Source organism: Trichosurus vulpecula, chromosome 3, assembly GCF_011100635.1.
Source record: "Trichosurus vulpecula isolate mTriVul1 chromosome 3, mTriVul1.pri, whole genome shotgun sequence".
NCBI lineage: Eukaryota > Metazoa > Chordata > Mammalia > Diprotodontia > Phalangeridae > Trichosurus > Trichosurus vulpecula.
The window spans coordinates 124,446,679-124,469,074 of NC_050575.1; the positions used below are offsets into that span (position 1 = coordinate 124,446,679).

General features: G+C 40.6%; 1 protein-coding gene across 1 annotated transcript in view; it reads right to left on the reverse strand.

Moving 5' to 3' along the window:
• Positions 1-10,579, reverse strand: part of GGTA1 (glycoprotein alpha-galactosyltransferase 1 (inactive)) — a 117,905-nt gene extending 107,326 nt beyond the window's left edge. The window contains exon 1 of the mRNA XM_036752013.1: positions 10,237-10,579. Within this exon, the coding sequence (XP_036607908.1) occupies positions 10,237-10,401 (165 nt within the window). The 5' untranslated portion in view covers positions 10,402-10,579. The remainder of the gene's footprint in view (positions 1-10,236) is intronic.
• Positions 10,580-22,396: the final 11,817 nt, after the last annotated feature.

Genomic DNA, 22,396 nt, shown 5'->3' on the forward strand with positions numbered 1-22,396 from the left:
ATAAGATGAAGAATGGCATTTTAACTACACACTTGCTCCTCTTCTAAATGTTGCTGGGGTTTTTTTTTTAATTCCACCCAGATTAAAATCTTTTTCTAAAAAATTCTTCCTACTTCCCCCCTTTCCCCATCTCCCTCCTCAGGCCAAACAACCTACCTCTATCTTTCCAAAATCTTCGCTAAATCTACCTTGCCTTCTTCATAGAGTTCCATATGATGTGGAACAATGATACACTATTCAGATTGCGGGTAAGCACTTCAGCAAAACTTTCTTTTTTTCCCCTTTTTGTTTAAATCAGTGTAGTTATCTGGTTAAAGGAAGCAGAGGGACATATTGAGAAATTAAATTAAAATGAAAGACACCAATTTTTAAAAAAAAAAAAAAGGAAGAAAATATTTGCTGATGTCAAATCCCAGAAATCACAAAACACTGAAGGGCACCGAGATGGTCCCTCCTAATTCAGTGAAGGTTTCTCCTCTGAACAGATGGGCAAGCAGGTGTGAGAAACGATTTGCATTTTGGGGGATGAGAAAGAGATTGAGAAGTGTGGCTATTTTTGCCAAGCCTCAACATCAGTTGGGTGACATGGCCTTCAACAGGGGCATAGTCACTTCAGCCAGTTGCCCCTTAGCGTCCTCAATTAAAGTTTCACCCAAGCAAACAGACTTTCTCTACCCTAAGCACCTGCAGGGCAGACTTCCTAGTTAGCTCATAAAATATGGGAAGTGAAAGGGACTTGAAAAATCAAGCTTTAGGAGGTGAAAGAAACGTTGAAACAACGAGCATTAGAGCAGGGACTTTAGGATGCAGAATCCTAAGAGCTAGTGGAATGTCCCAGGGACCTGCACTTGGCTCTATGCCGCTGAACATTTAGATCTATGACTTGGATAAAGGCATAGACAGCATGCTTGTCAAATGTGCAGATGATGCAAAGATGAGAGGGCTAGGTATGGATTGCCAGTGTGCTGCTTGACAGTCAGGATTCAAAAACATTCTGGTAGCCCAGAGCACTGATCTGAGTCTAACAAAATGAAATTAAACAGGAGCAAATGTAAAGTCTTACTTCTTTGTTCAAAAACAAACAAACAAAGAACAATGAGTGAATGAACGAATGAATGCATAGAACTCCACAGGTACAAAATGCAGGAGATGAAAACAAATATGAGGATTTTCAGGGACTGCAAGCTGAAGAGGAAATCACAGTGAGATATGGCAGCCAAAAAAGCTAGTGCATTCTCAAAAAGAGAGGCGCAGTGTGAAGGACCAGGGAGCAGATTAAAACTTTGTACAGCGAACTCCATGTTCCCATACACTTAAACTGTGCTCTGTCCTGCCCAGACCATAGCTAAGGTATGAGGTTCAGTTCTAAATTCCACATTTTAGGAAGGATACTGACAAACCAGAAAGTATCCAGAAGAAAGCAACCAGGAGGATGAAGGGCCTTGAACTCATGATATAGGATTCCTTGAAGGAACTGAGAATATTTAGCCTGGAGAAAAGAAAGGGGATATGATAACTGTCTTCAAGTATTCGAAGGCAAGGATTAGATTTGTTCTAAGTAGAGTGAGAGAACAAAGGGAGGAAATCTCAAAGAATACTCCTAAGTATCAAAGCCAACAAAAAGCTGAATAGGTTGCAACAAAAGGCAGTGGGCTATAAAAATAAATAGAATTTATATAGTTCTTTAAGTTTGACAGAATATATATGTATATATAAAAGAATATTTATACACACACACACACACACACACACACACCTCATTTGATCTTCCTAACAATCCTATGGGATAGGTGCTACTGTTATCCAGATTTTACATGTGAGGAAACTAAGGTACATAGAGATTAAGTGACTTATCCAAGACTATATAGCTAATATCTGAGATAGGATTCAAACGTGAGTCCTCCTGATTCCAAGTTCAGCCCTCTAACCATTGTGCCACCCTAGCTGGTTCGTTTTCTCTGAAGTCTTTAAGTAAAGGCTTGATGGCTGCTTCTCAGACATGTTGAAGAGGAGAATCTTAGTTTCAAGTTAGACTAGATAGCTTCTTGGTCCCTTCTAGCTTTGAGCTTCTAAGAATGTTAGAACTGAAGGGACCTTAGAAATCATCTGCTTTCACTGCTTCATTTTATAAACAAGAAAAATGAGGCCCAAATAGGGGTCTCATGCACTGAATTGGTGACATGTCACTGCCCTTTCTAAAATTTCAATGTAACTGCTGAGTAGTGTTTGTTTCTCAATTATATGTAAACAAAATTTTTAAGCATTCATTTTTAAATTTTTGAGTTCTAAATCTTTCTCCTTCTGCTCCCTCCTCCTTGAAAAGGCAAGCAATTTGATATAGATTACACATGGGCAATCCTGCAAAACATTTTCATATTAGCCATGTTACAAAAGAAAATATAGACTAAAAAAACCCCCAAGAATAATAAGTAAAAAAAAACTATGCTTCAATATACATTCAGACTCCATCATTTCTTTCTCTGGGAGTGTCTTGGATCTTCGTATTGCTGAGAGTAAGTTCGGTCACTCTGAACAATATTACTGTTACTGTGCACAGTGTTCTCCTGGTTCCGTTTATTTCATGTAAGTCTCCTCAGGTTTTTCTGAAGTCTGCCTGCTCATCATTTCTTCTAGCACAATAGTATTCCATTACATTCATATACCACAACTTGTTCAGCCATTCCCCAATTGATGAGTATTTCTTCAATTTCTAATTCTTTACCACCACAAAAAGAACTACTATAAATATTTTTGTACACATAGGTTCTTTTCCTTCTTCTTTGATTTCTCTGAGGTACAGACCTAGTAGTGGTATTGCTAGACACTGTTTTATAGTCCTTTGGGCATAGTTCTAAATCATAGTTGACCCAAACATCCTGGAGAGCAATTTGGAACTATGCCCAAAGGACTATAAAACTATGCATACCTTTTGACCCAGCAATACCACTTCTAGGGCTGTATCCCAATGAGAATAAAGAAAATGGTGTTCATTTTCATCTTGAAATAATCATAAAACCTGACATTTCTCTTTCCAGCCTACCTCAAGGTGTCCCAACTCAGAAGCGAAGTCTGTTTTGTTTTTACATTATGTGCAGAGCAATGTTCTAAAACTAGGTACAATTTACTGTACAAGCACTTAAGAAAGCCTGGCTGGGCTTAAAACTGAGGCCATCAGCAAAATCGGGAAGAAGCTGAAGTTTATCTCCACCATCTTCCCACTTCCCCTTTCAGTCCTCTTCTTTCCTGTACTGATCCCGCCCTTCTTTATCCACTTAATCTAGTCTTCTCAATCATTCCCTAGGCCCTCTGATCTAGAATTTTTTTTTAAATCATGTGTTTTACCTTCTGTCATTCACTTCAATTTACTCTGCATATATGTTGTTCATACATAGTTGTTTTCATGTTGTCTGCACCATGTCAGAAGCAGACAACCAGGACCTGCTCAGTGGATAGAGTCAAGAAGATCTGAGTTCAATTTGGTCCCAGACTCTTACTAGTATGACCCTAGGACACTTTACTGCTGTCTGCCTTAGTTTTCTCATCTGTAAAATGGAGATAGTGACAGCACCTACTTCCCAAGTTGTGATGATCAAATAGATAGTATTTGTAAGTCTTTAGCATAATGCCAGGCACATACCAGGGATTTAATAAATGTTTATTTCCTTTCTTCCATTAGATTTCAAGCTTCTTGAAGGCAGGGATTATATTCTGCCTTTTCTTATATCCTAGGTGCCTAGTACAGTGCCTGGAGCATAGTAGGTGCTTAATAGATGCTTGTTGATTTCATTAGGAGGGATCTAGTTTAGTTTATGTAGTTTAGCCCCTTCAATTTACACAGGAGGAAACTGAGACCCAGAGAGTTTAAAAGACTTTCCCAATGTCACACAAAGGATGAAAATCTAGGTCGTTGGACTTTTAGCCAGAAGTCTGGAGTATTTTTTTCTTATGGTTTTTGAAAACTTGGATTTCTCCCTTTGAAAACTGCATTCTTACAGTCCTTGTCATTTAACACCTGATGTATATTTGGCTCTTACTGACTTTAGTGCCAATGTTCTTTCCATTTTCACATAGCACCCCCTGACTCCTGAACAAGGACCAAACTCCAAAGGCAGACAAAATTGTGAGGCTCAGATGAGCCCATGGGGCTGGACTCAGTTTTGTAAACTGTAATAAGTTAAGGCATTAAGCCAGTATCTTGTAAGATCTTTATCATTATCAGCAGAGAGAGGAATTCAGGCAGGATACTTCGGTTGTTAGCAAACTATTGATAAGGACAGGTAAGACTAACTCCATAAGCAAGAATCCATAGATTAAAATCAAGAAGGTAAGGTGAAAGACTACAAAAAACAGACCCATGAATTCAACCTTTTTTAAAATATATATTTCCATATTAGTCATGTTGTGAAAAAAGAATCAGAACAAAAGGGAAAAATCACCAGACAAGAAAAACAACAACAAAAAAGGTGAAAATAGTATGTTTCAATCTGCATTCAGACTCCACAGTTCTTTCCCTGGATGTGGATAGCATTTTCCATCATGAGTCTTTTGGAATTGTCTTGGATCATTGTATTGCTGAGAAGAGCTAAGTCTATCATAGTTGATCATTGCACAATATTGCTGTTACTGTGTACAATGTTCTCCTGGTTCTGCTCACTTCACTCAGCATCAGTTCATGTAAGTCTTTCCAAGTTTTTTTGAAGTCCACCTGTTCTTCATTTCTTATGGAACAATAGTATTCCACTACATCCATATAGCACAATTTGTTCAGCCATTCCCCAATCGATGGACATCCCATTAATTTCCAATTCTTTGCCACCACTAAGAGAGCTGCTATAAATATTTTTGTACATGTGGGTCCTTTCCCCTTTTTATGATCTCTTTGGGATACAGACCTAGAAGTAATATTGCTGGGTCAAGAGGTATGCACATTTTTATAGCCCTTTGGGCATAGTTCCAAATTGCTCTCCACAATGGTTGGATGAATTCATCTCTTTAGTGCTGGGTCAAACAGCCCTAATCATGCAACTCTCTCTGAGGGTGTCACTAAATAATAAATGTAACTTCAATAGATTTATATCTAGAAGTGACTTCCAAGACCATCTATCCTGCTCTATCATCCCAACCCATTTTATAGGTAGTAATAAGCAAAAGAGAAGGGATTTGAAAAGCTCCTTTGTTTCCAAATCCAGCATTTTCCCAAATCATGTTATCTCTAGGTTTCAATTTCCTTTTTTATAAAACAAGGTTAAAGTAAATCATCTCTAAATTCCCACGTAGTTCTAACATTTTTTGTTTTCTGTTCTAGCATTCTATGTTCTTGGGTCCCTGCTACTAGAACATTCTATGCTCTCTTGCCTGACAATTCATATTGAGAGGCAGCATGGGTAGAATGTTGGGTCAGGAGTCAGGAAGATATGAGCTGAAATCCCATTTCAGATTCTTCCAGCTATGCAACCGTCGGCAATTCACCTAACCTCTCTGGGCCTTGGTTTCTCTTCTATAAAATGAGGGGATTATACTGGACGACCTCTCAACTCTTTTCCAGCTCTCAATCTGTCCCATATGGCTCTAAGCAGTCTATGATGACTGCTAATAATTCACATTTCTATGTTGCCTCAAGGCTTACAAAGTATTTTTCTTACAACATCCTTGTGAGGTAGGGAGTCCAAGAATTATAATCTCCATCTTACAGATATGGAAACTGAGAATTTCCAAAACTAATAAATGGGGCAGCCAAGTCTCTTGACTTAAAAGTTCAGAATTCTTTCTACTATATCACACTGCATATATAATATTAGCTAATAAAGGCTTTGGGGCTTTTCTTTCCTCTGGAGAGCCTAGTCATTTTAATAAGAAACCCTGGAAGATGAGATAGCTTTCAAGATCCAAAGGAAGGAAGCTTTAACAATAGGACTTAGGTTTGTTATTTTTGGGACAGGGGGCTAATCTGTCACTTACTCCTAAGGCTGGCCTTAGCCATGTACTAAGCCCCATCCTCCTTCCATATAAGTGACAGTTTAGTATTTTTTGCCTTCAATTCAGTTATGGCCTTCAGACATGTTTTTTGATCAAGGGCAGAATAAGTCTGGGAAACCAGAGGTTAACTACAGTTTTACGTACCAAATCCTCCCCTAACCCTAGGGATATTCTTCTAAGGTTTGGTTGACTAGTTTGTTTTGCATTTTTCAACTGTACTTAAATCCAAGCTCTTTTCTTAATTCAGCTGCACCGATATTAATTCTTTTTTTTTTAAACTTTTTTTGAGGGGCAGTATTATTTAGTGCTAAGTTGGAGAAATACTCATTTCCATGGTACTGAATACATGATAATAATATTCCCTTACATAGATCATGGAACATACTTCTTGGAAGAACCTTAGCACATAGAATAACAGATCTGGAGGGGGTCTTAGAACAGAGAATGTTAGAATTAGGAGTCTTAGGACATAGAATTGTGGAGCTGGACCTTCCAACTTAGAATGTGAGAAATGGAAAGAGCCTTAGAACACAAAAAGTTAAAGCCAGCAGAGAGCTTTACAAAATAGAGTATTAGCGACGAAAGGATCTGTAGAACACTGAACGTTAGAACATATAAACAAGAATTTCAGATCTGGGAGGAATCTTAAGGAACGCTTAGTCAAATCTTTTTATTTTACAGAGGAAGCTAAGTTTCAAAGAGAAGTATCTTGTCCAAGCTCCTGCAACTACCAAAGGTCAGAGCCATGGCAAGAACTCAGACTTCCTTGCTGCAAGGCTAGGGCTCTCTCTTGAGTACCTTCTGACCCAACACCTCATTATCTTCCTCACCACAATCTGGTGAGGTAGAGGCAGAGATTATTATCTCCACTGGACAACAGAAACTCTGAGGTCCAGAGAGGGGAAATAGCAATCAAAATCACAAAGCTAGAATCCAGGTCTCCTCAAGCCCAGTTCAGATCTCACCCCACTATGCCATGCTGTCTCTAAAAGTGATGCCAATTGCTTCTATATTCAAGATTTCTCCAACAAAAACCATCTTATTAGTTCACTGTTGCCTCTTTCAAAATTTCCTTTTTAGAATCAAATGTCCTTTACATATACAGAGAATTCTAGGTAAAATGTAACGAATGAATAAACTTTTGTAATGCAATTTCCTTATATAATCTGTGCATCTCCTACCCTTCTCTTCACCCAACTTGAGATTTTAAGTTGTGTTCTAGATTTCCTTCTTGAGATCAAAGTGTCTCTCCAGTCACTAAGTACTTCAGGGCTTAACAATCTTTACAATCAAGGAGTCTAGGCCTTTAATCTAATCTAGACACTTAATGCCTCAGTGGGTGAATGGTTTTTGCTAGTTCTAAGTCCAGGAAGAATGTGCCTGTTTATCTTTTAATGATGCCCTTGGAGCACAAAGTCATCAGGAAATGGGGTTAAGCTAAGCTTCTGACTCTGTGAGATTCTATCAACAATATCCCAAAACATGATGGACTTAGTGATCAAGTCTATCCCCTCATTTTCCATGAGGAAACTGAGTCCTAAGAAGGTAAAGTGACTTGCCAAGGTCACACAGCCAGTTAATGGAAGGGTCAGGACAAGAGTCCAACAGTCCTGATTTCCACAACAGTCACCTACTTCTGATGACTCATGCAGCCTTTTCTTTCATGTGGCAATCCCATCCCCATTTCTTTTAGTGGACTAGGTAATCTCTAAGGTCCTCCTTGCATTTTCAGTGTTCTGTTCTAATAAATCTATGTTCTCATGTCCTTTCTAGCTCAAGGTCTCTCTCCACTCTTAACATTCTAATTCTATAAAGGCATATATTTTTCATGTCAGAAAAATCCTATTCTCTGTGGCCCATAGCAAATTTATTTTGTGACAAGTGAAGTGCTTGTGTTAAGGTGAAGGTTCAAAGTAGAGGGAGGAATTATGAGAAGGGGGATAGGGGAGTGACAGTAATAGACCTGGTGTATAATTTTCAAAAGTAAGAGCTTGCATCTTTGAGACTTTGTCTAGGGTACACATTTTTCAAGGACTTACTAGCTGTTACCCTAAGCAAGTTACTTAACCCCTGTCTGCCTCAGTTTCCACAACTGTAACATGGGGATAATAATAGTACCTATCTCCCAAAGTTCTTGTGAGGATCAAGAGATATTTGTGAAGTGCTTAGCACAGTGCCTGGCACCCAAAAAAATAAATGTTTCCTTTTACCCTTCCTACTAATTTCTTATATTCCACAGCAATTTTTTATATAATTCATTCCACCTATGATGATGGGGGAGAGAGAGAAATTGGAAAATCCAAGCCTATTCCCTAATATCTTATTTCATTAAATTCATTAAATTTCATTAATTTCATTAAATTCAGCAGACATTTTTTAAGCTCCTACTATGTACAAGGTCTTTAATTTGTGCTGGGTGCTGGAGATACAAAGATTAAAAATGACACCCCATATATTTATAGGATTTTAGTTCTGGAATGGAGCTTGGAGTTTATCTAGTCCAACACCGTCACTTTACAAATGGAGAAACTGAGGTTCACGATTCATCCTGGGCAAAGAGGGAACCTTATTCTAGTTGCATTGAGATTCAATATATTCGTTTAAAGATGTATTGATGCCTTTTGTTTTCATATCGTGGTCATTTCAGGAAATGCTCCTGCAGCACCCTAATGAGCCTTCCCTTGTAACATTTTTTTTTAAATTAAGCATTACCACCAACAAATCACTTCATCTGACAGCACAGCATTCAATATTCATTAGACAGACAGCAAGTATTTATTTCATATCTACTATCTATGAGCAATTTTGTGAGCTCAGAGGAAGCTGCCAAATAAAGTTCCTTTTTTGGGTAAGGAGGAGAGTGGGGACATGGGGAGGGTTGACAATTACAAATCCTAGCGCAATTTGAAGCTCCCTTTTCAGACCTCTCAAGATGTACTTGGCTAACATCCAGATAGTGCTGTAGGACCATCTGAAGGATTCAGGTGAAGATGGGCAATGTTTAGAATTTGGGGTTTTGGCTGCTGCTTGTGTTTGGTGGGGCAACAGATGAAGGAAAAGAATTGATGGCTGCACTCTCTTCCTGGCAAAGCCTTTAGGAAACCTGAATCCAACCTCTGGGCTTTCTCCTCCTCCCCTTCTCAATTCCATCCCATTCATTTTAGGAGGAGGTTTTTTGTTTTGTTTTGTTTTGTCTTGTTTTGTTTGGCGGAGGGGGGAAGGGTTGCCCCTTTTTGTCTCAGGCATCCTTCAAGGGTTTTGTATTCGGTTTATTTTTCTATTTTTCCGCCATATGGATGGGAGGCTGAAAATAGTAGTTTGTGGGGAGGAGGTGAGGATGACAGGGTTTGACGGCTAGACTGAGGTTGTACCCTTAGATCTCTGGCAAGTTCGGCTGAGGCTGAGCAAGATCTGTGAATTACTAAAGTGAAACTTTTGGAACTTCCCAGACGCGCGGCAGAAGTAAGAGCACTGGCCAGGGAGCCGGGAGATTTGGGTTCCAATCCTAACTTATTAGCAGCGTGACCTCAGGGAATGTCTATGTCTACACACACACACACACACACACACACACACACACAGCGAGAGAGAGAGAGAGAGAGAGAGAGAGAGAGAGAGAGAGAGAGAGAGAGAGAGAGAGAGAGAGAGAGGGAGGGAGGGTGGGTTTCAAGGTCCCTTCAAGCTTTAGCACATGTTCTGTGTTGTAGCATTTTCTGTTCTAGATTTCCTTAACGTTTTTACATTCTCTGAGTTTTCAGTGAAACGAGGGGAGGGGGGAAGAGAAGAGAGAGAGGAGAGAAGGGGAGAGAGGGAGGGAGAGAGAGGGAGAGAGAGAGAGAGAGAGAGAGGAAAGAATAAATGTCCAACACTTTCCTTCGTCTCATTTCTACTCTTTCCTGCATCCAGTGTTCTTTCCCGGTCTCCTAGACTTACTATGGTCTCCCGGTGCCAAAGGAAAGCGTAACTGTCCTTCCGACTCCCTTGGAGGTTTGTTCGCCGCCCCCCGCCTCCGGACGCTGCCCCGATAGGGCGAGGCTGCACTCTGCGCCCCCCTCCCCTCGCCCCTAGCTCCTGTAGACCGCGACACCCTCCTCATTACTGAAAGCAGGGTCCTGTGCCCTTCCGGACTCCCTCCCAGATCTTGAAGGGACCCGGGGTTTGGGGTGGGGGCGGGGGAGAGATGCGGGGTAACTGGTAAAGAAGCCGCCTTGGGGAAAGGAAGGGAAAGGAGGGGAGGACGAGCCGGTCGCTAGGACCCACCTGCCGGAACAGAACTTCAGCCATGAGGCTGGTGCGGGAGCAGAGTCGGTGGACTAGATCCTTGGAGGGGCAGCGGCTGCTGCCGCCTCCCCCTTCTTCTCCTTCTCCTTCTCCTCCTCCTCCTCCGCTCGGCGCTGGCCACGGCTTCCTCTCCTGCCTATGCATTACTCCGGCTATCTCCTCCTCCCTTACAAATAGGGCTGGCTGGGTGTGTGTGTGCGTATGTGTGTGTGTTCGAGTGAATGTGTTTTTCTGTTCTTCCTCTGCACATGCCGGGCAGGGCGCTTGGGACTGCTACCCCCAGAACCCAGAACTCTCCTCTCTCCGCCCCGTCAATGTTTCTCGCTGCTTTTGCCAGCCCCCACCCTAGGCAGACAGCTGCGAACTACACCCCCCCCCCCTAAAAAAATTCACTCAAGCGGAAAAAACCCTGAAGCTAGCAAAAAAAAAATACTCATCAGGGCAACCCTGCCCTGCCTAAACTCTCTGCCACAGCAGATGTGGAGAGACAACAGGGCAATCCAGGGGTTGGAGGAGGGGTTAGTACCACCCTTGATGGGGAGAGGGACATGAGATAGTTGTGGAGCTTGGCTCTGGTCCTGCCAAGTGCCTGATTCAGATATAAATGGTGTTCGCTGCACATATACCACAGGCAAAGCGTATCTATTTTACCACTTGTTTCCCCCGGAAGGAGGAAATCAACCAAATGCTAGTTACATTGTCTTCTTTGTAATGGACTGATGCTGGTTTCCACTGCATGCCTTAGGTTAGGCTGAGTTTGGCCTTAATTTTAAACCTGGAAGGGATTTTAAGCCACAGAATGTCTGACAGAAAGCACCTTAAAACCCAAATTGTTAAAATATTAAACAGAATGCCCGCATAAAGAAGATACAAGATAACTTGATTATCTAGTTAAGTCTCTTTACTTACTTTACAGATGAGGAAACTGAGGCTCTGAGAGACTAGTTCCTAAAACGATCTGTTTGGATTTGAGATCAGCATAAGGTTAGTCAGCCCACCTAGGTTCAAATACTTTTTTGCTTCTTCCTAAATGTGTGACTATGGCACTTTACCTGTCCTGTCTCTATTTCTTCCTCAATAAAATAAGAGAGTTGACTAGGTGTTAAAGTCTCTTTAGGTCAAAATCTATGATCCTGTGAACTGAAATGTCTTTTCCAATTCTAGAAGTCGATATTCTAATATTCGGTGTTCAAAAATTCCTTGCAGTTCTAGTATTCTGTCATGTAGTCTAAATTCCCAAGTATAATAATAGCTAATATTTCCTATGTGCCAGGCTCTTTATGAATATTATCTTATTTGAGCCTCACAACAACCCATCGAGGTAAGTGCTATTATTATCCTCATTTTACAGTTGAGGAAACTGAGGCAAATAGAGGTTAAGTGACTGGCCCCAAGATACACAGTTAGTAAGTATCTGAGGCCAAATATGACCTCAGGTCTTCCTGATTGCAGATCCAGTACTACTCTATCCACTGGGACACTTAGCTGCCTTAATCCTGATATCTATGTCCTAAGGTCTCTTCAGGCTCTTTGCTCCAACATTTTATATTTGGAGATACAGCTCAGATATTCTCTAAACACCAGGGAGAACAACATGAATGAAGGCAGAGACCAGCAAGAGATAGACCCATCGGTCAAAAAGAATTTATTACATATGTACTATATGCCAAACACTGTCCTAAACTCTGGGGATACAAGTGCAAAAGTGAGAGTACCTTCCCTCAAGGAGCTTATATGCTACCTTAGTGATACACTATGTTCACAGACAAGTAAATACAGAATATATGTAGAAATAAATACAAAGTGATTCTTTTGAAGGTGTTCCCCAAAAAAAACAATTGAGAAGTCAAAAGAAATGGGACATGCTTTTGGGGAAAACAAGCAATGGATGATCCTCTCCCTTCCACCTCTTCCACATAAATGTCAGAGAGTTTCAATTTCAACGGGATAGGAAAGGGGAAGTTTAAAACTCTGGAGGAGGGAAGTCACATGATGAAAAGCATTTGATGATTTGGGGATCCTAGAATTCAGTGCTGGCTGGAGGAGACTTTAAGGATCATTTAGTCTAACTGCCTCAGAGAAGTGAGCTCCAAGGTGACACGAGAGGAAAATAACAGAGGAAGAATTTAAATCTACCTAGGTCTTCTGATCCAAAGTCAGTGTTCATTGTACCAGCTTTTCCCCTCACAGAAACCTGAAAAAAATTACTTTCTTATTCTTGAATCATATAGGAAAATTTATTCCCTTTTTTCCTTAGCAATATACAAAGAAAGGGAAATTCACAAGCAGTGAAGAATCTAGACTGACCTGGTTCCCCAAGAGCCCATCCAGTTACCTACCCTTTGCTGAACCCAGGAAAAGACTGAAAAAACCATCATTTTTAAAGGGGGAAAATCTCCCTATCTTTTTATTTTGTCAAACACTTGGAAGTCCTTTGTTTTTAATGATATTAAATTCTGCTTCTGGTATTTACACACAGCAAATTTAAAAGGCAAGAACCCAGAGGATTAGCCAATTTAAAAAAAATACATTCGGGATATTTTGGTTTTTTCGACTTCGATATTTTTAAGTCCAAGAATTCAGTAGCCTAAAATAAGGTTTTATTGTACCTAAGCAAGTAATATTAATAAGATGACTCTCCTTGCATTCCACCAAGTTTTAAAAGTCTTCTCTTTCCAACTTTAAAAAGTGTCAAAATATTAGTTCAATGGGACTTTCTATGGCTGTCACCCTGGTGGAAAGAAATGCTCTGCCATGGTGCGTTACCAAACTGTCTTATAAGGAGGTCATATAATTATGAAATAGTGGAGTTGAAAAGAATCACAGAACATTGAATATTAGAACATATAATTAACCAATAAAAATACGAATGTTTGTATCAGCACTTTCAGTTACAGAAGATCTAGAAACTAAGAGAGTTAGCAATCAATTGGAAAATAACTCAACAAACTATATTATGGATTTAGTGGTATATTTTGCCATAAGAAATGATGAATGCAACAGATTCAAAGGAATATGGAAAGATTTGTGTGAACTGATGGAGAGTGAAATAAGCAGAATAAGGAGAACGATGCCACAATGAACACAATAATAATGTAACAGAAACAACTTTGAAAGCCCTCAGAATTCTGACCAAAACAAGGACTAATGAAGATTTCAAGACTGATGATCAATCTCCCTCCCACCAAACGTACACATACTCTCTCTCTCTCTCTCTCTCTCTCTCTCTCTCTCTCTCTGAGAGAGAGGTGATGGACTAGAGGAACAGAAACAGAAAAGCATTCTCAGGCATGGTCAATATGTTGACTTATGTTACTCAACTATATATATTTATAACAAGGGAGGGTTACTCTTTGGGGGATGGAAAGAATGTTAATGGGTAGTGACAGACACAGGGAGAAAGTACCAATAAAGCATTTTTTTTCTTTTTTAATTTAATTTATTTAATATATTTAGTTTTCAGCACTGATTTTCACAAGAGTTTGAATTACAAATTTTCTCCCCATTTCTACCCTCCCACCCACTTCAAGATGGCATATATACTGGTTGCCCTGTTCCCCAGTCAGCCCTTCCTTCTGTCACCCCACTCCCCTCCCATCCCCTTTTCCCTTCCTCTCTTGTAGGGCAAGATAAATTTCTACACCCCATTGCCTGTGTATCTTATTTCCTAGTTGCACGCAAAAACTTTTTTTGTTGTTTTTGAACATCTGTTTTTAAAACTCTGAGTTCCAAATTCTCTCCCCTCTTTCCTCCCCACCCACCCTCCCTAAGAAAGCAAGCAATTCAACATAGGCCACATGCGTATCTTTATGCAAAACCCTTCCACAATACTCATGTTGTGAAAAACTAACTATATTTTGCTCCTTCCTAACCTATCCCTCTTTATTGAATTTTCTCCCTTGACCCTGTCCCTTTTCAAAAGTGTTTGCTTTTGATTACCTGCTCCCCTTATCTGCCCTCCCTTCTATCATCCCCCCCTTTTCATCTTCTTCCTCCCTCTTTCCTGTGGGGTAAGATACCCAATTGAATGTGTATGGTATTCCCTCCTCAGGTCAAATCTGATGAGAGCAAGATTCACTCATTTGCCTCACCTGCCCCCTCTTCCCTTCCTACAGAACTGCTTTTTCTTGCCACTTTTATGCAAGATGATTTACCCCATTCTATCTCTCCCTTTCTCCCTCTCTCAATATATTCCTCTCTCATCCCTTAATTGGATTTTCTTTTTTAGATATCATCCCTTCATATTCAACTCACCCTGGGCCCTCTGTCTATACACACACACACACACACACACACACACACACACACACATATGTACACACACACACATACATGTGTGTGTGTTTGTATGCATATTCCTTTCAGCTACCCTAATACTGAGGTCTCATGAATCATACACATCATCTTTCCATGTAGGAATGTAAACAAAACAGTTCAACTTTGGTAAGTCCCTTGTGATTTCTCTTTCTTGTTTGTCTTTTCCTGCTTCTCTTGAGTCTTGTGTTTGAAAGTCAAATTTTCTATTCAGCTCTGGTCTTTTCACTGAGAAAGCTTGAAAGTCCTCTATTTTATTAAAAATTCATATTTTGCCTTGGAGCATGATACTCAGTTTTTCTGGGTAGGTGATTCTTGGTTTTAATCCTAACTCCATTGACCTCCGGAATATCGTATTCCAAGCCCTTCGATCCCTTAAGGTAGAAGCTGCTAGGTCTTGTGTTATTCTGATTGTGTTTCCACAATACTCAAATTTTTTCTTTCTGGCTGCTTGCAGTATTTTCTCCTTGATTTGGGAGCTCTGGAATGTGGATTCTTTCAATTTCTATTTTACCCTCTGGCTCTAGAATATCAGGGCAGTTCTCCTTGATAATTTCTTGAAAGATGATGTCTAGGCTCTTTTTTTGATCATGGCTTTCAGGTGGTCCAATCATTTTTATATTCTCTCTCCTGGATCTATTTTCCAGGTCAGTGGTTTTTCTAATGAGATATTTCACATTGTCTTCCATTTTTCGTTCCTTTGGTTCTGTTTTATAATACCTTGATTTCTCATAAAGTCACTGGCTTCCACTTGCTCCAATCTAATTTTTAAGGTGGTATTTTCTTCAGTGGTCTTTTGGACCTCCTTTTCCATTTGGCTAATTCTGCCTTTCAAGGCATTCTTCTCCTTATTGGCTTTTTGGAGCTCTTTTGCCATTTGAGTTAGTCTATTTTTTAAGGTGTTGTTTTCTTCAATATTTTTTTCAGCATTTTTTTGGGTCTCCTTTAGCAAGTCATTGACTTGTTTTTCATGGTTTTCTCCCATCATTCTCATTTCTCTTCCCAATTTTTCCTCTACTTCTCTAACTTGATTTTCCAAATCTTTTTTGAGCTCTTCCATGGCCTGAGACCAGTTCATGTTTTTCTTGGAGGCTTTTGATGTAGGCTCTTTGACTTTGTTGACTTCTTCTGGCTGTATGTTTTGGTCTTCTTTGTCACCAAAGAAAGATTCCAAAGTCCGAGACTGAATCTGAGTGTGTTTTCGCTGCCTGGCCATGTGCCCAGCCAACTTACTTGACCCTTGAGTTTTTCAGCAGGGTATGACTGCTTGTAGAGTAAAGAGTATTTTGTTCCAAGCTTGAGGGGATGCGCTGTTGTTTTCAGAGCTATTTCTATACAGCCAGCTCTGCCACACCAGCACTCCTCCTCCCCCAAGAACCACCAGCCTGGACCTGACTTAGATCTTAAGCAAGCTCTGCACTCCTGCTCTGATCTGCCACTTAATTCCTCCTACCAGGTGGGCCTGGAGCCAGAAGCAACTGCAACTATAGTTCTGTAGCTGCACCACCCCCGCTGCACCCAGGGTGGTGGCCTAACTGGGAACTCTTTTCATTCCCCACAGCTTTTCCCACTAACCTTCTCTGTTGTCTTTGGTGTTTGTGAGTTGAGAAGTCTGGTAACTGCCACAGCTCACTGATTCAGGGCGCTAGGGCCTATTCTGCCTGGCTCCTGGTCTGGTCGGTCCTGCTGGTGCCCATGCTGGGCTCTGCTCCCCTCTGTTCCCAGCTCCATGCGCAATAGACCTCATCCAGCGACCATCCAGGCTGTCCAGGGCTGGATCCCTGCTTCCCTCTGCTATTTTGTGGTTTCTGCAGTTCTAGAATTTGTTCAGAGCCATTTTTTATAGGTTTTTGGAGGGACGTGGTGGGGAGCTGACGCAAGTCCCTTCTTTCCAGCCGCCATCTTGGCCTCCAATAAAACATTTTTTAAAAATTAAGAGAAGAAAAATCTGGAGAAGGTGACACAATGCAATTTTGTTACTACCGTGTTAGATTTCATATGTATGTATGTATATATATACATATATATGCATATGTGTGTATATGTATCTATCATGGATCTATATTAAACTATGTAACAGAGCAGCTAGGTGGTTCAGTGGATGGGAACTTATACAACATTCATAAAATATAGAATGTAAGAACCAGAGGAAATTTCAGAGGTCTAGTCCATTCCTTTTGGGGTAGGTGAGTGCTATAGCCAGTAGTTCAAGCCCCTACTCCCACAGATGAAGCTAGTTTTTTGCTTCTCTTGGAAAGCATTAGAATTGGTCTTGAGCCTTAATTAGTCTATGATACTAAGCCCCTAATCCCAGACATAGCTTTCTGGTGGCCTAAGTAAAAAGTTAGGAAGTGTGCAGTTAGGAGTCCCTCCCTCAGGTAGATCAACATAGTCTATAGAAAGGCAGGGAAACTGTGCCCATCTGAATCACTGCTGTATGCTTGCTGAATAGCCTTTCTCTGATATTGCTGAGTAAGCCACTTTTTGTTATTTGTCATGGTCTGCAAGTATCTTATTTCATCTTAACTTCTAGCTTAGAGCACCAGACTATCCTGAATCAGACCTGGTCTACTTTAAACTTTGTCTCCTTTTTGACCAAACTTTACTTTGCGTTCCAAGCTATGATTATTTTTTCACAATAGATTCTGTGAAATGGTTTTAATTCAAGTTATACAAGTTGTTTAGACATCCAGGGGTGTGGGGAAGGATGTGGGGAAGGTTTTGGGAACCCGTATCATTTTTAGGCATAATTCTTCTTAAATGAATGAGAAAAATGGGCTAGCAACCCCCAGGATGGAGGGGGAAAGGAAGTGAGAAGGGAGTAGAAGAATTCATCATCATCCTAGACCAAGTGGTTAGAGAGGGAGGAATGACTAAGGAAACAAACAGGCAGTTCTGGAAAGGACTGATTCATTGATACATCTTAATATGAATGTGTGAGGGCATATGAGGGTGTATGTGCCCTCTCTTGTCTCACTTCCTCCTGTGTATCTCTGTGTTTATATTTGTGTGTGCTTTGACTTGTGGGGGTATCTCTCAGCAAGAGGCACCTGTGATCAATGATGCATAATTTCAGGCTCTTGGAGTTAGAATTTATCTCAGAAGTCATTTAGTTTCAACCTGTACTTAAATGAGAATCCTCTCTACACCATAACCAGCAAGGGGTCATCCACTCTGCCTGAAGAACTCCTGTGAGGAGCAGCCCACTACTTCTTTCTTTAAAAAAAATAATATTTTATTGTTCCCCCAATTACATGTAAAAACATTTTTAATATTTGTAGAGTTTTTTTAATTTTGAGTTCCAAATTCTGTCCCTTTCTCTCTTGTCCCCTCCCCCTTCCTGAGACAGTAAGAAATCTGATATAGGTTAAATACGTGCAATCATGTAAAACATTTCCGTATTAGTCATTTCGTGCAAGAAAACCCAGAGGAAAAAAAAAAGAAAGAAAATGAAAAATAGTATTCTTTGGTCTGTGTGCAGATGACATCAGTTCTTTCTCTGGAGATGGATAGCATTTTTCGTCATGAGTCCTTCGGGATCGTCTTGGATCATTGTGTGCTGAGAATACCTAAATCATTCACAGTTCCATTTTACAATATTACTGTTACTGTGTATAATGTTCTGGTTCTGCTCACTTTACTTTGTATCAGTTCATGTAACTCTTTCTAGTTTTTCCTGGAATCATCTTACATATCATTTCTTTTTTTTTTCCAGGAGGAAATAAACTTTATTGTAATTACTAGCCATAACTTAAGATGCTCTTTTTGCTAGGAGTTTACATCACAGTCATTCATTTTAATGAGAGACCACACAAACATTTGCCTCATCCCAACATTTTATATTATGCCATGCTATCTCCATAGTGGGAATCCTTTGCCCCCTCAAAGGTTGTTCTGGAAAAAAAGGATGTTAGTGACAAATAGACAAAGAACCAAAGTACTGATGGTCTCAGCTTTCTTTATCATTTCACTACTAATTGTGGATTATGTTAAATTATATTTGTCTTCAGAGTTGATTTTTGCATTTCCTCCTTTTGAAGGTTTCAGTGAGGCTAATCCATTTGCACATCTTCACTGCTTCAGCACCTTGCAAAGCCCTCACACAGCTTGAGGTCTCCCAGGTTCTGGGCACACTCTAAGAACTGCTTCAACTCATAGTGGCAGGGACAGAATTGCTGCTGCTCATGGTGCGCTGGCTGGGTTCCCTGAGGCTCCTGGGAGGTGATAACAGGCCTTGCAGGCTCAGCATTTCTCCCACCACCGAAGCCACTAGTAATGGCATGAAGCTGAGCCTACTGCAGCTCCTGCTTGCAGTGGTAGCCATTTGGGACATCAAACCCAGCTGCCTGGGTGCAGCAGTAGGAGGAGCAACTGCAGATGGTGGTACTGCTGCTGGAGGACGAGCTGCTGGTGCTGGTACAGCTCTCACTTGGAGTGCCTGACTGGCCAGAGGGGCCACCTAGGAGGTCCGGCTCCTGCTTTCATGTGGCATAGTCAATTCCTAGGGATAGAGGTTCTGGGGAGAAGTGAGAGGTGAGAAGCTGCAGTGGTTCCTTGGGATGGTTGCCTACAGCCTGCCCATATCATCTCTTATGGCACAATAATATTCTATTACAATCATATACCATAACTTGTTCAGTCACTCCCCAATTGATGGGCATCCCCCAATTTCTAATTCTTAGCCACTACTAAAAGAGCTGCTATAAATATTTTCTACAAATAAATTCTTTTCCTTTAAAAAAAAAAACTCTTTGGGATATAGACCTATTGCTGGATCAAAGGGTTTGCACAGTTTTATTGCCCTTTGGAGCCCACTACTTCTTAAGGCAGTCGTATTCTATTTAGATAATTCTAATTGTTAGGAAGTGTTTCTTCACACCAAATCTAAATGTGTTTCTATATAACCCATTGCTCCTACATCTGCCCTTTGGGGCCAACAGAACAAGTCTAATTTCTCTTCCATGTGACAGTCCTTTAAGTACATGAAGAAAGCCAATACAGTTCCCTTAAATCTCCTCCATGTTAAGCATCTCTAGTTTCTTTAACTATTTTTCATTTGGAATGAAAGGAGAGAAGGGAAGAAGGAGGAAAAGGAAAGAAATAAACATTTACATAGAGCCTACTATGTGGCAAGCACTGTGCTAAGCAATTTTACTAATACTACCTCCTTTGATTATCATAATAACTATATGAGGTAGGTGCTGTTATTATTCCCATTTTTACATTTGAGGAAACTGAGGCAAACAAGGTTAAATGACTTGCCTAGGGTCACAGAGTTCATATGTGTCTGGGGCTGGATTTGAACTCAGGTCTATCTAGTGTGCCTCTCAAGTTCCTTCACTATTTTGGCTGTACTTTGGTGGACAATTTCCCATTTATCAATGTTTTTTCTAAAATGTGATACCCAGAGCTAAACACACAACTTAAGATGTGGCCTGCCCAGGGCAAAGTTACTATGGTATCATTACCTCCTTATTCCTGAAGAGTAGACCTTTACAGTCTGATAGTGCATTAGCTTTCATGGCAGCTGTATTCCACAGTGGATCCACTGAGTTTACAATCTGTACTGTCAGCTAAATGGTACAGTGGATAGAGCCCGGGGCCTGGAGTCAGGAAGACCTTAGTTGAAGTCTGGCCTCAGACACTTACTAGCTGTGTGACCCTGAGCCAGTCACTCTGTTTTCCTCAATTTCCTCAATTGTAAAGTGGAATAATAACAATACCCACGTTCCAGGTCTGTTGTGAGGATCAAATGAGAAAATATTTGTAAAGTCCTCAGCATAGTGCTTTGCCTATAGTAAGTTATATAAATGATAATTTCCTTCCCCTTTCTCTGTACTGGCCCCATAAGGTAACTGGGTCTGCAATATGTTCGCTTCTCATCATGTGTATTCTAATTCTTCAGTGATTGTCACATTCAGTTAATTAATTTGGTCATTTGGGGAAATCTGCCCAGGCCTCCCCATTTCTATCGCCCACCCCCATTCCACCCTTCCCTGGTTAATTGTCCAGGGCTTATAATCGGAAATTTACTCAGCCAGCTCGTCAGCATTGTCTTAATAAGGACTTTCCACAAGGATGAACTATGTCAACAAACAGGTAGGCCTCAATGAAAAGACAAGTTGGGGGTTGCCAAGAGAAAAATGAAATAGCTCAGTAGTAGTTTAGGAAAGGCATTCAGGCAGCAGTAACAGGATTGTGTGATGCCTGAAATCTCTATCCATCAGAAACTGATTGTCCAAGGTAAGACAATAGTGAAGGGAGTCAAGGTGGGGCACTCTTTTGACTCCCTGCATGATGTTTGGAATGAAGTTTGCCTCACAAGGTACAAGAATGATGCCAGGTTCCCCATCACCAAAAATCCAAGCAGTCTTCGGGGCAAGTTTTTGGAAAGGACTTTGATCCAAATGGATGCCTGCATACTGTTTTGGCCTATCTGGACAACCTGGATGAGCGGAACGAATTAAGTTTCCATGGAAAACAGTGGTTCCAGGCAGCTAAGGGCCATACCTCAGGGGAGATGGGATTTTTTTTTTCCATTCTAAACAGAGTCATCCTTCTTGACAGCTGAATGTGAACAGTTGTGTACAGTCCAATTAAACAAGTCATACAGAGCCAACCAACAGAGCCAGCAGGCAGTGGCTGGATAGTCTCCCAGCTAACAAAGGGAGGTGTTTCAACACAGAATGGCAGGGCTGGAATGAAGAAAGTAGCATGTTAGAGCTAGAAAGGAGCTCAAAACCTATGATTTAGAACTGGTGGGGATTGAATTGGGCTATAAAGTCTACAAAGTGCTTTCCTAACAATAACTCTGTGAAGCAGGTGGTATTACTCTCTCCATTTTAAAGGTAAGAAAACCATGGTTCAGTGAGGTTGCCTTTAGTCTAAAATCACACAACTAAGCAGCTAAATGGCATGGTGGACAGAGTCCTGGACCTAGAGTCAGGAAGACCTTAGTTCAAATACTGACTCAGATACTCACTAGCTGTGTGACCCTAGGAAAGTCATTTATCCTGTCAGTTTCCTCCTCTCTGCAAAATGAGAATAATAATAGCACTTACTTCTCAGGGTTGTTGTGGGGATCAAATGAGATAAGGTAGAGAAAACGCTTTGAAAATCTTAGCAATGCTATGTAAATGCTAGCTATTATGGGCATTGTTTTGGGAGCCAGCATTTGAATCTAGATTGAAAATCCAATGTTCTTCCTACTTTGCTGCGCTCTCTCTCAACTAGTACATCTCCCTCGTTTCACTGATTAGAGCTGATGAGGACTTAAAGAATGTTCATTAAACATAGAATGTTAGAACCAGAGAAACTTTCATCCTTCAGAAGATGGAAGAACCAACAGAGAGAATTCTATTCTGGATTTCACTAAAAAGGAGATAGGGATTATGAGAAGTTTAGGGAAAGTGACCAACACTTTTGCCGAGTTTGTGATAGAGAAAAGAATATCCAGTCATAATCTAAGATGCATCCTAGATTTTAGGAAATCAGATTTCAAAGGGGTTCGGAGGAAAGATAGGTAGGATCCTATGAACTAAGATGTTAGAGGCAGCTTAGGTGGAATTCTGAATAGAGTGCTGGACTTGGAAACTGTGAGAGCTGAGTTCAAATCCTGCATCAGAAACTTCATAGCTGTGTGACCCTGGGCAAGTCATTTAACCTTTCACAGCCTCAGTCTTTGCATCTGTAAAATGGAGTCATAATAATAGCACCTCCTTCACAAGGTTGTTGTGAGGATCAAATGATATATACATACACACACAACGTGTGTGTGTATACACATACGTGTATATATGCATATGTGTGTATATCTATATCTATA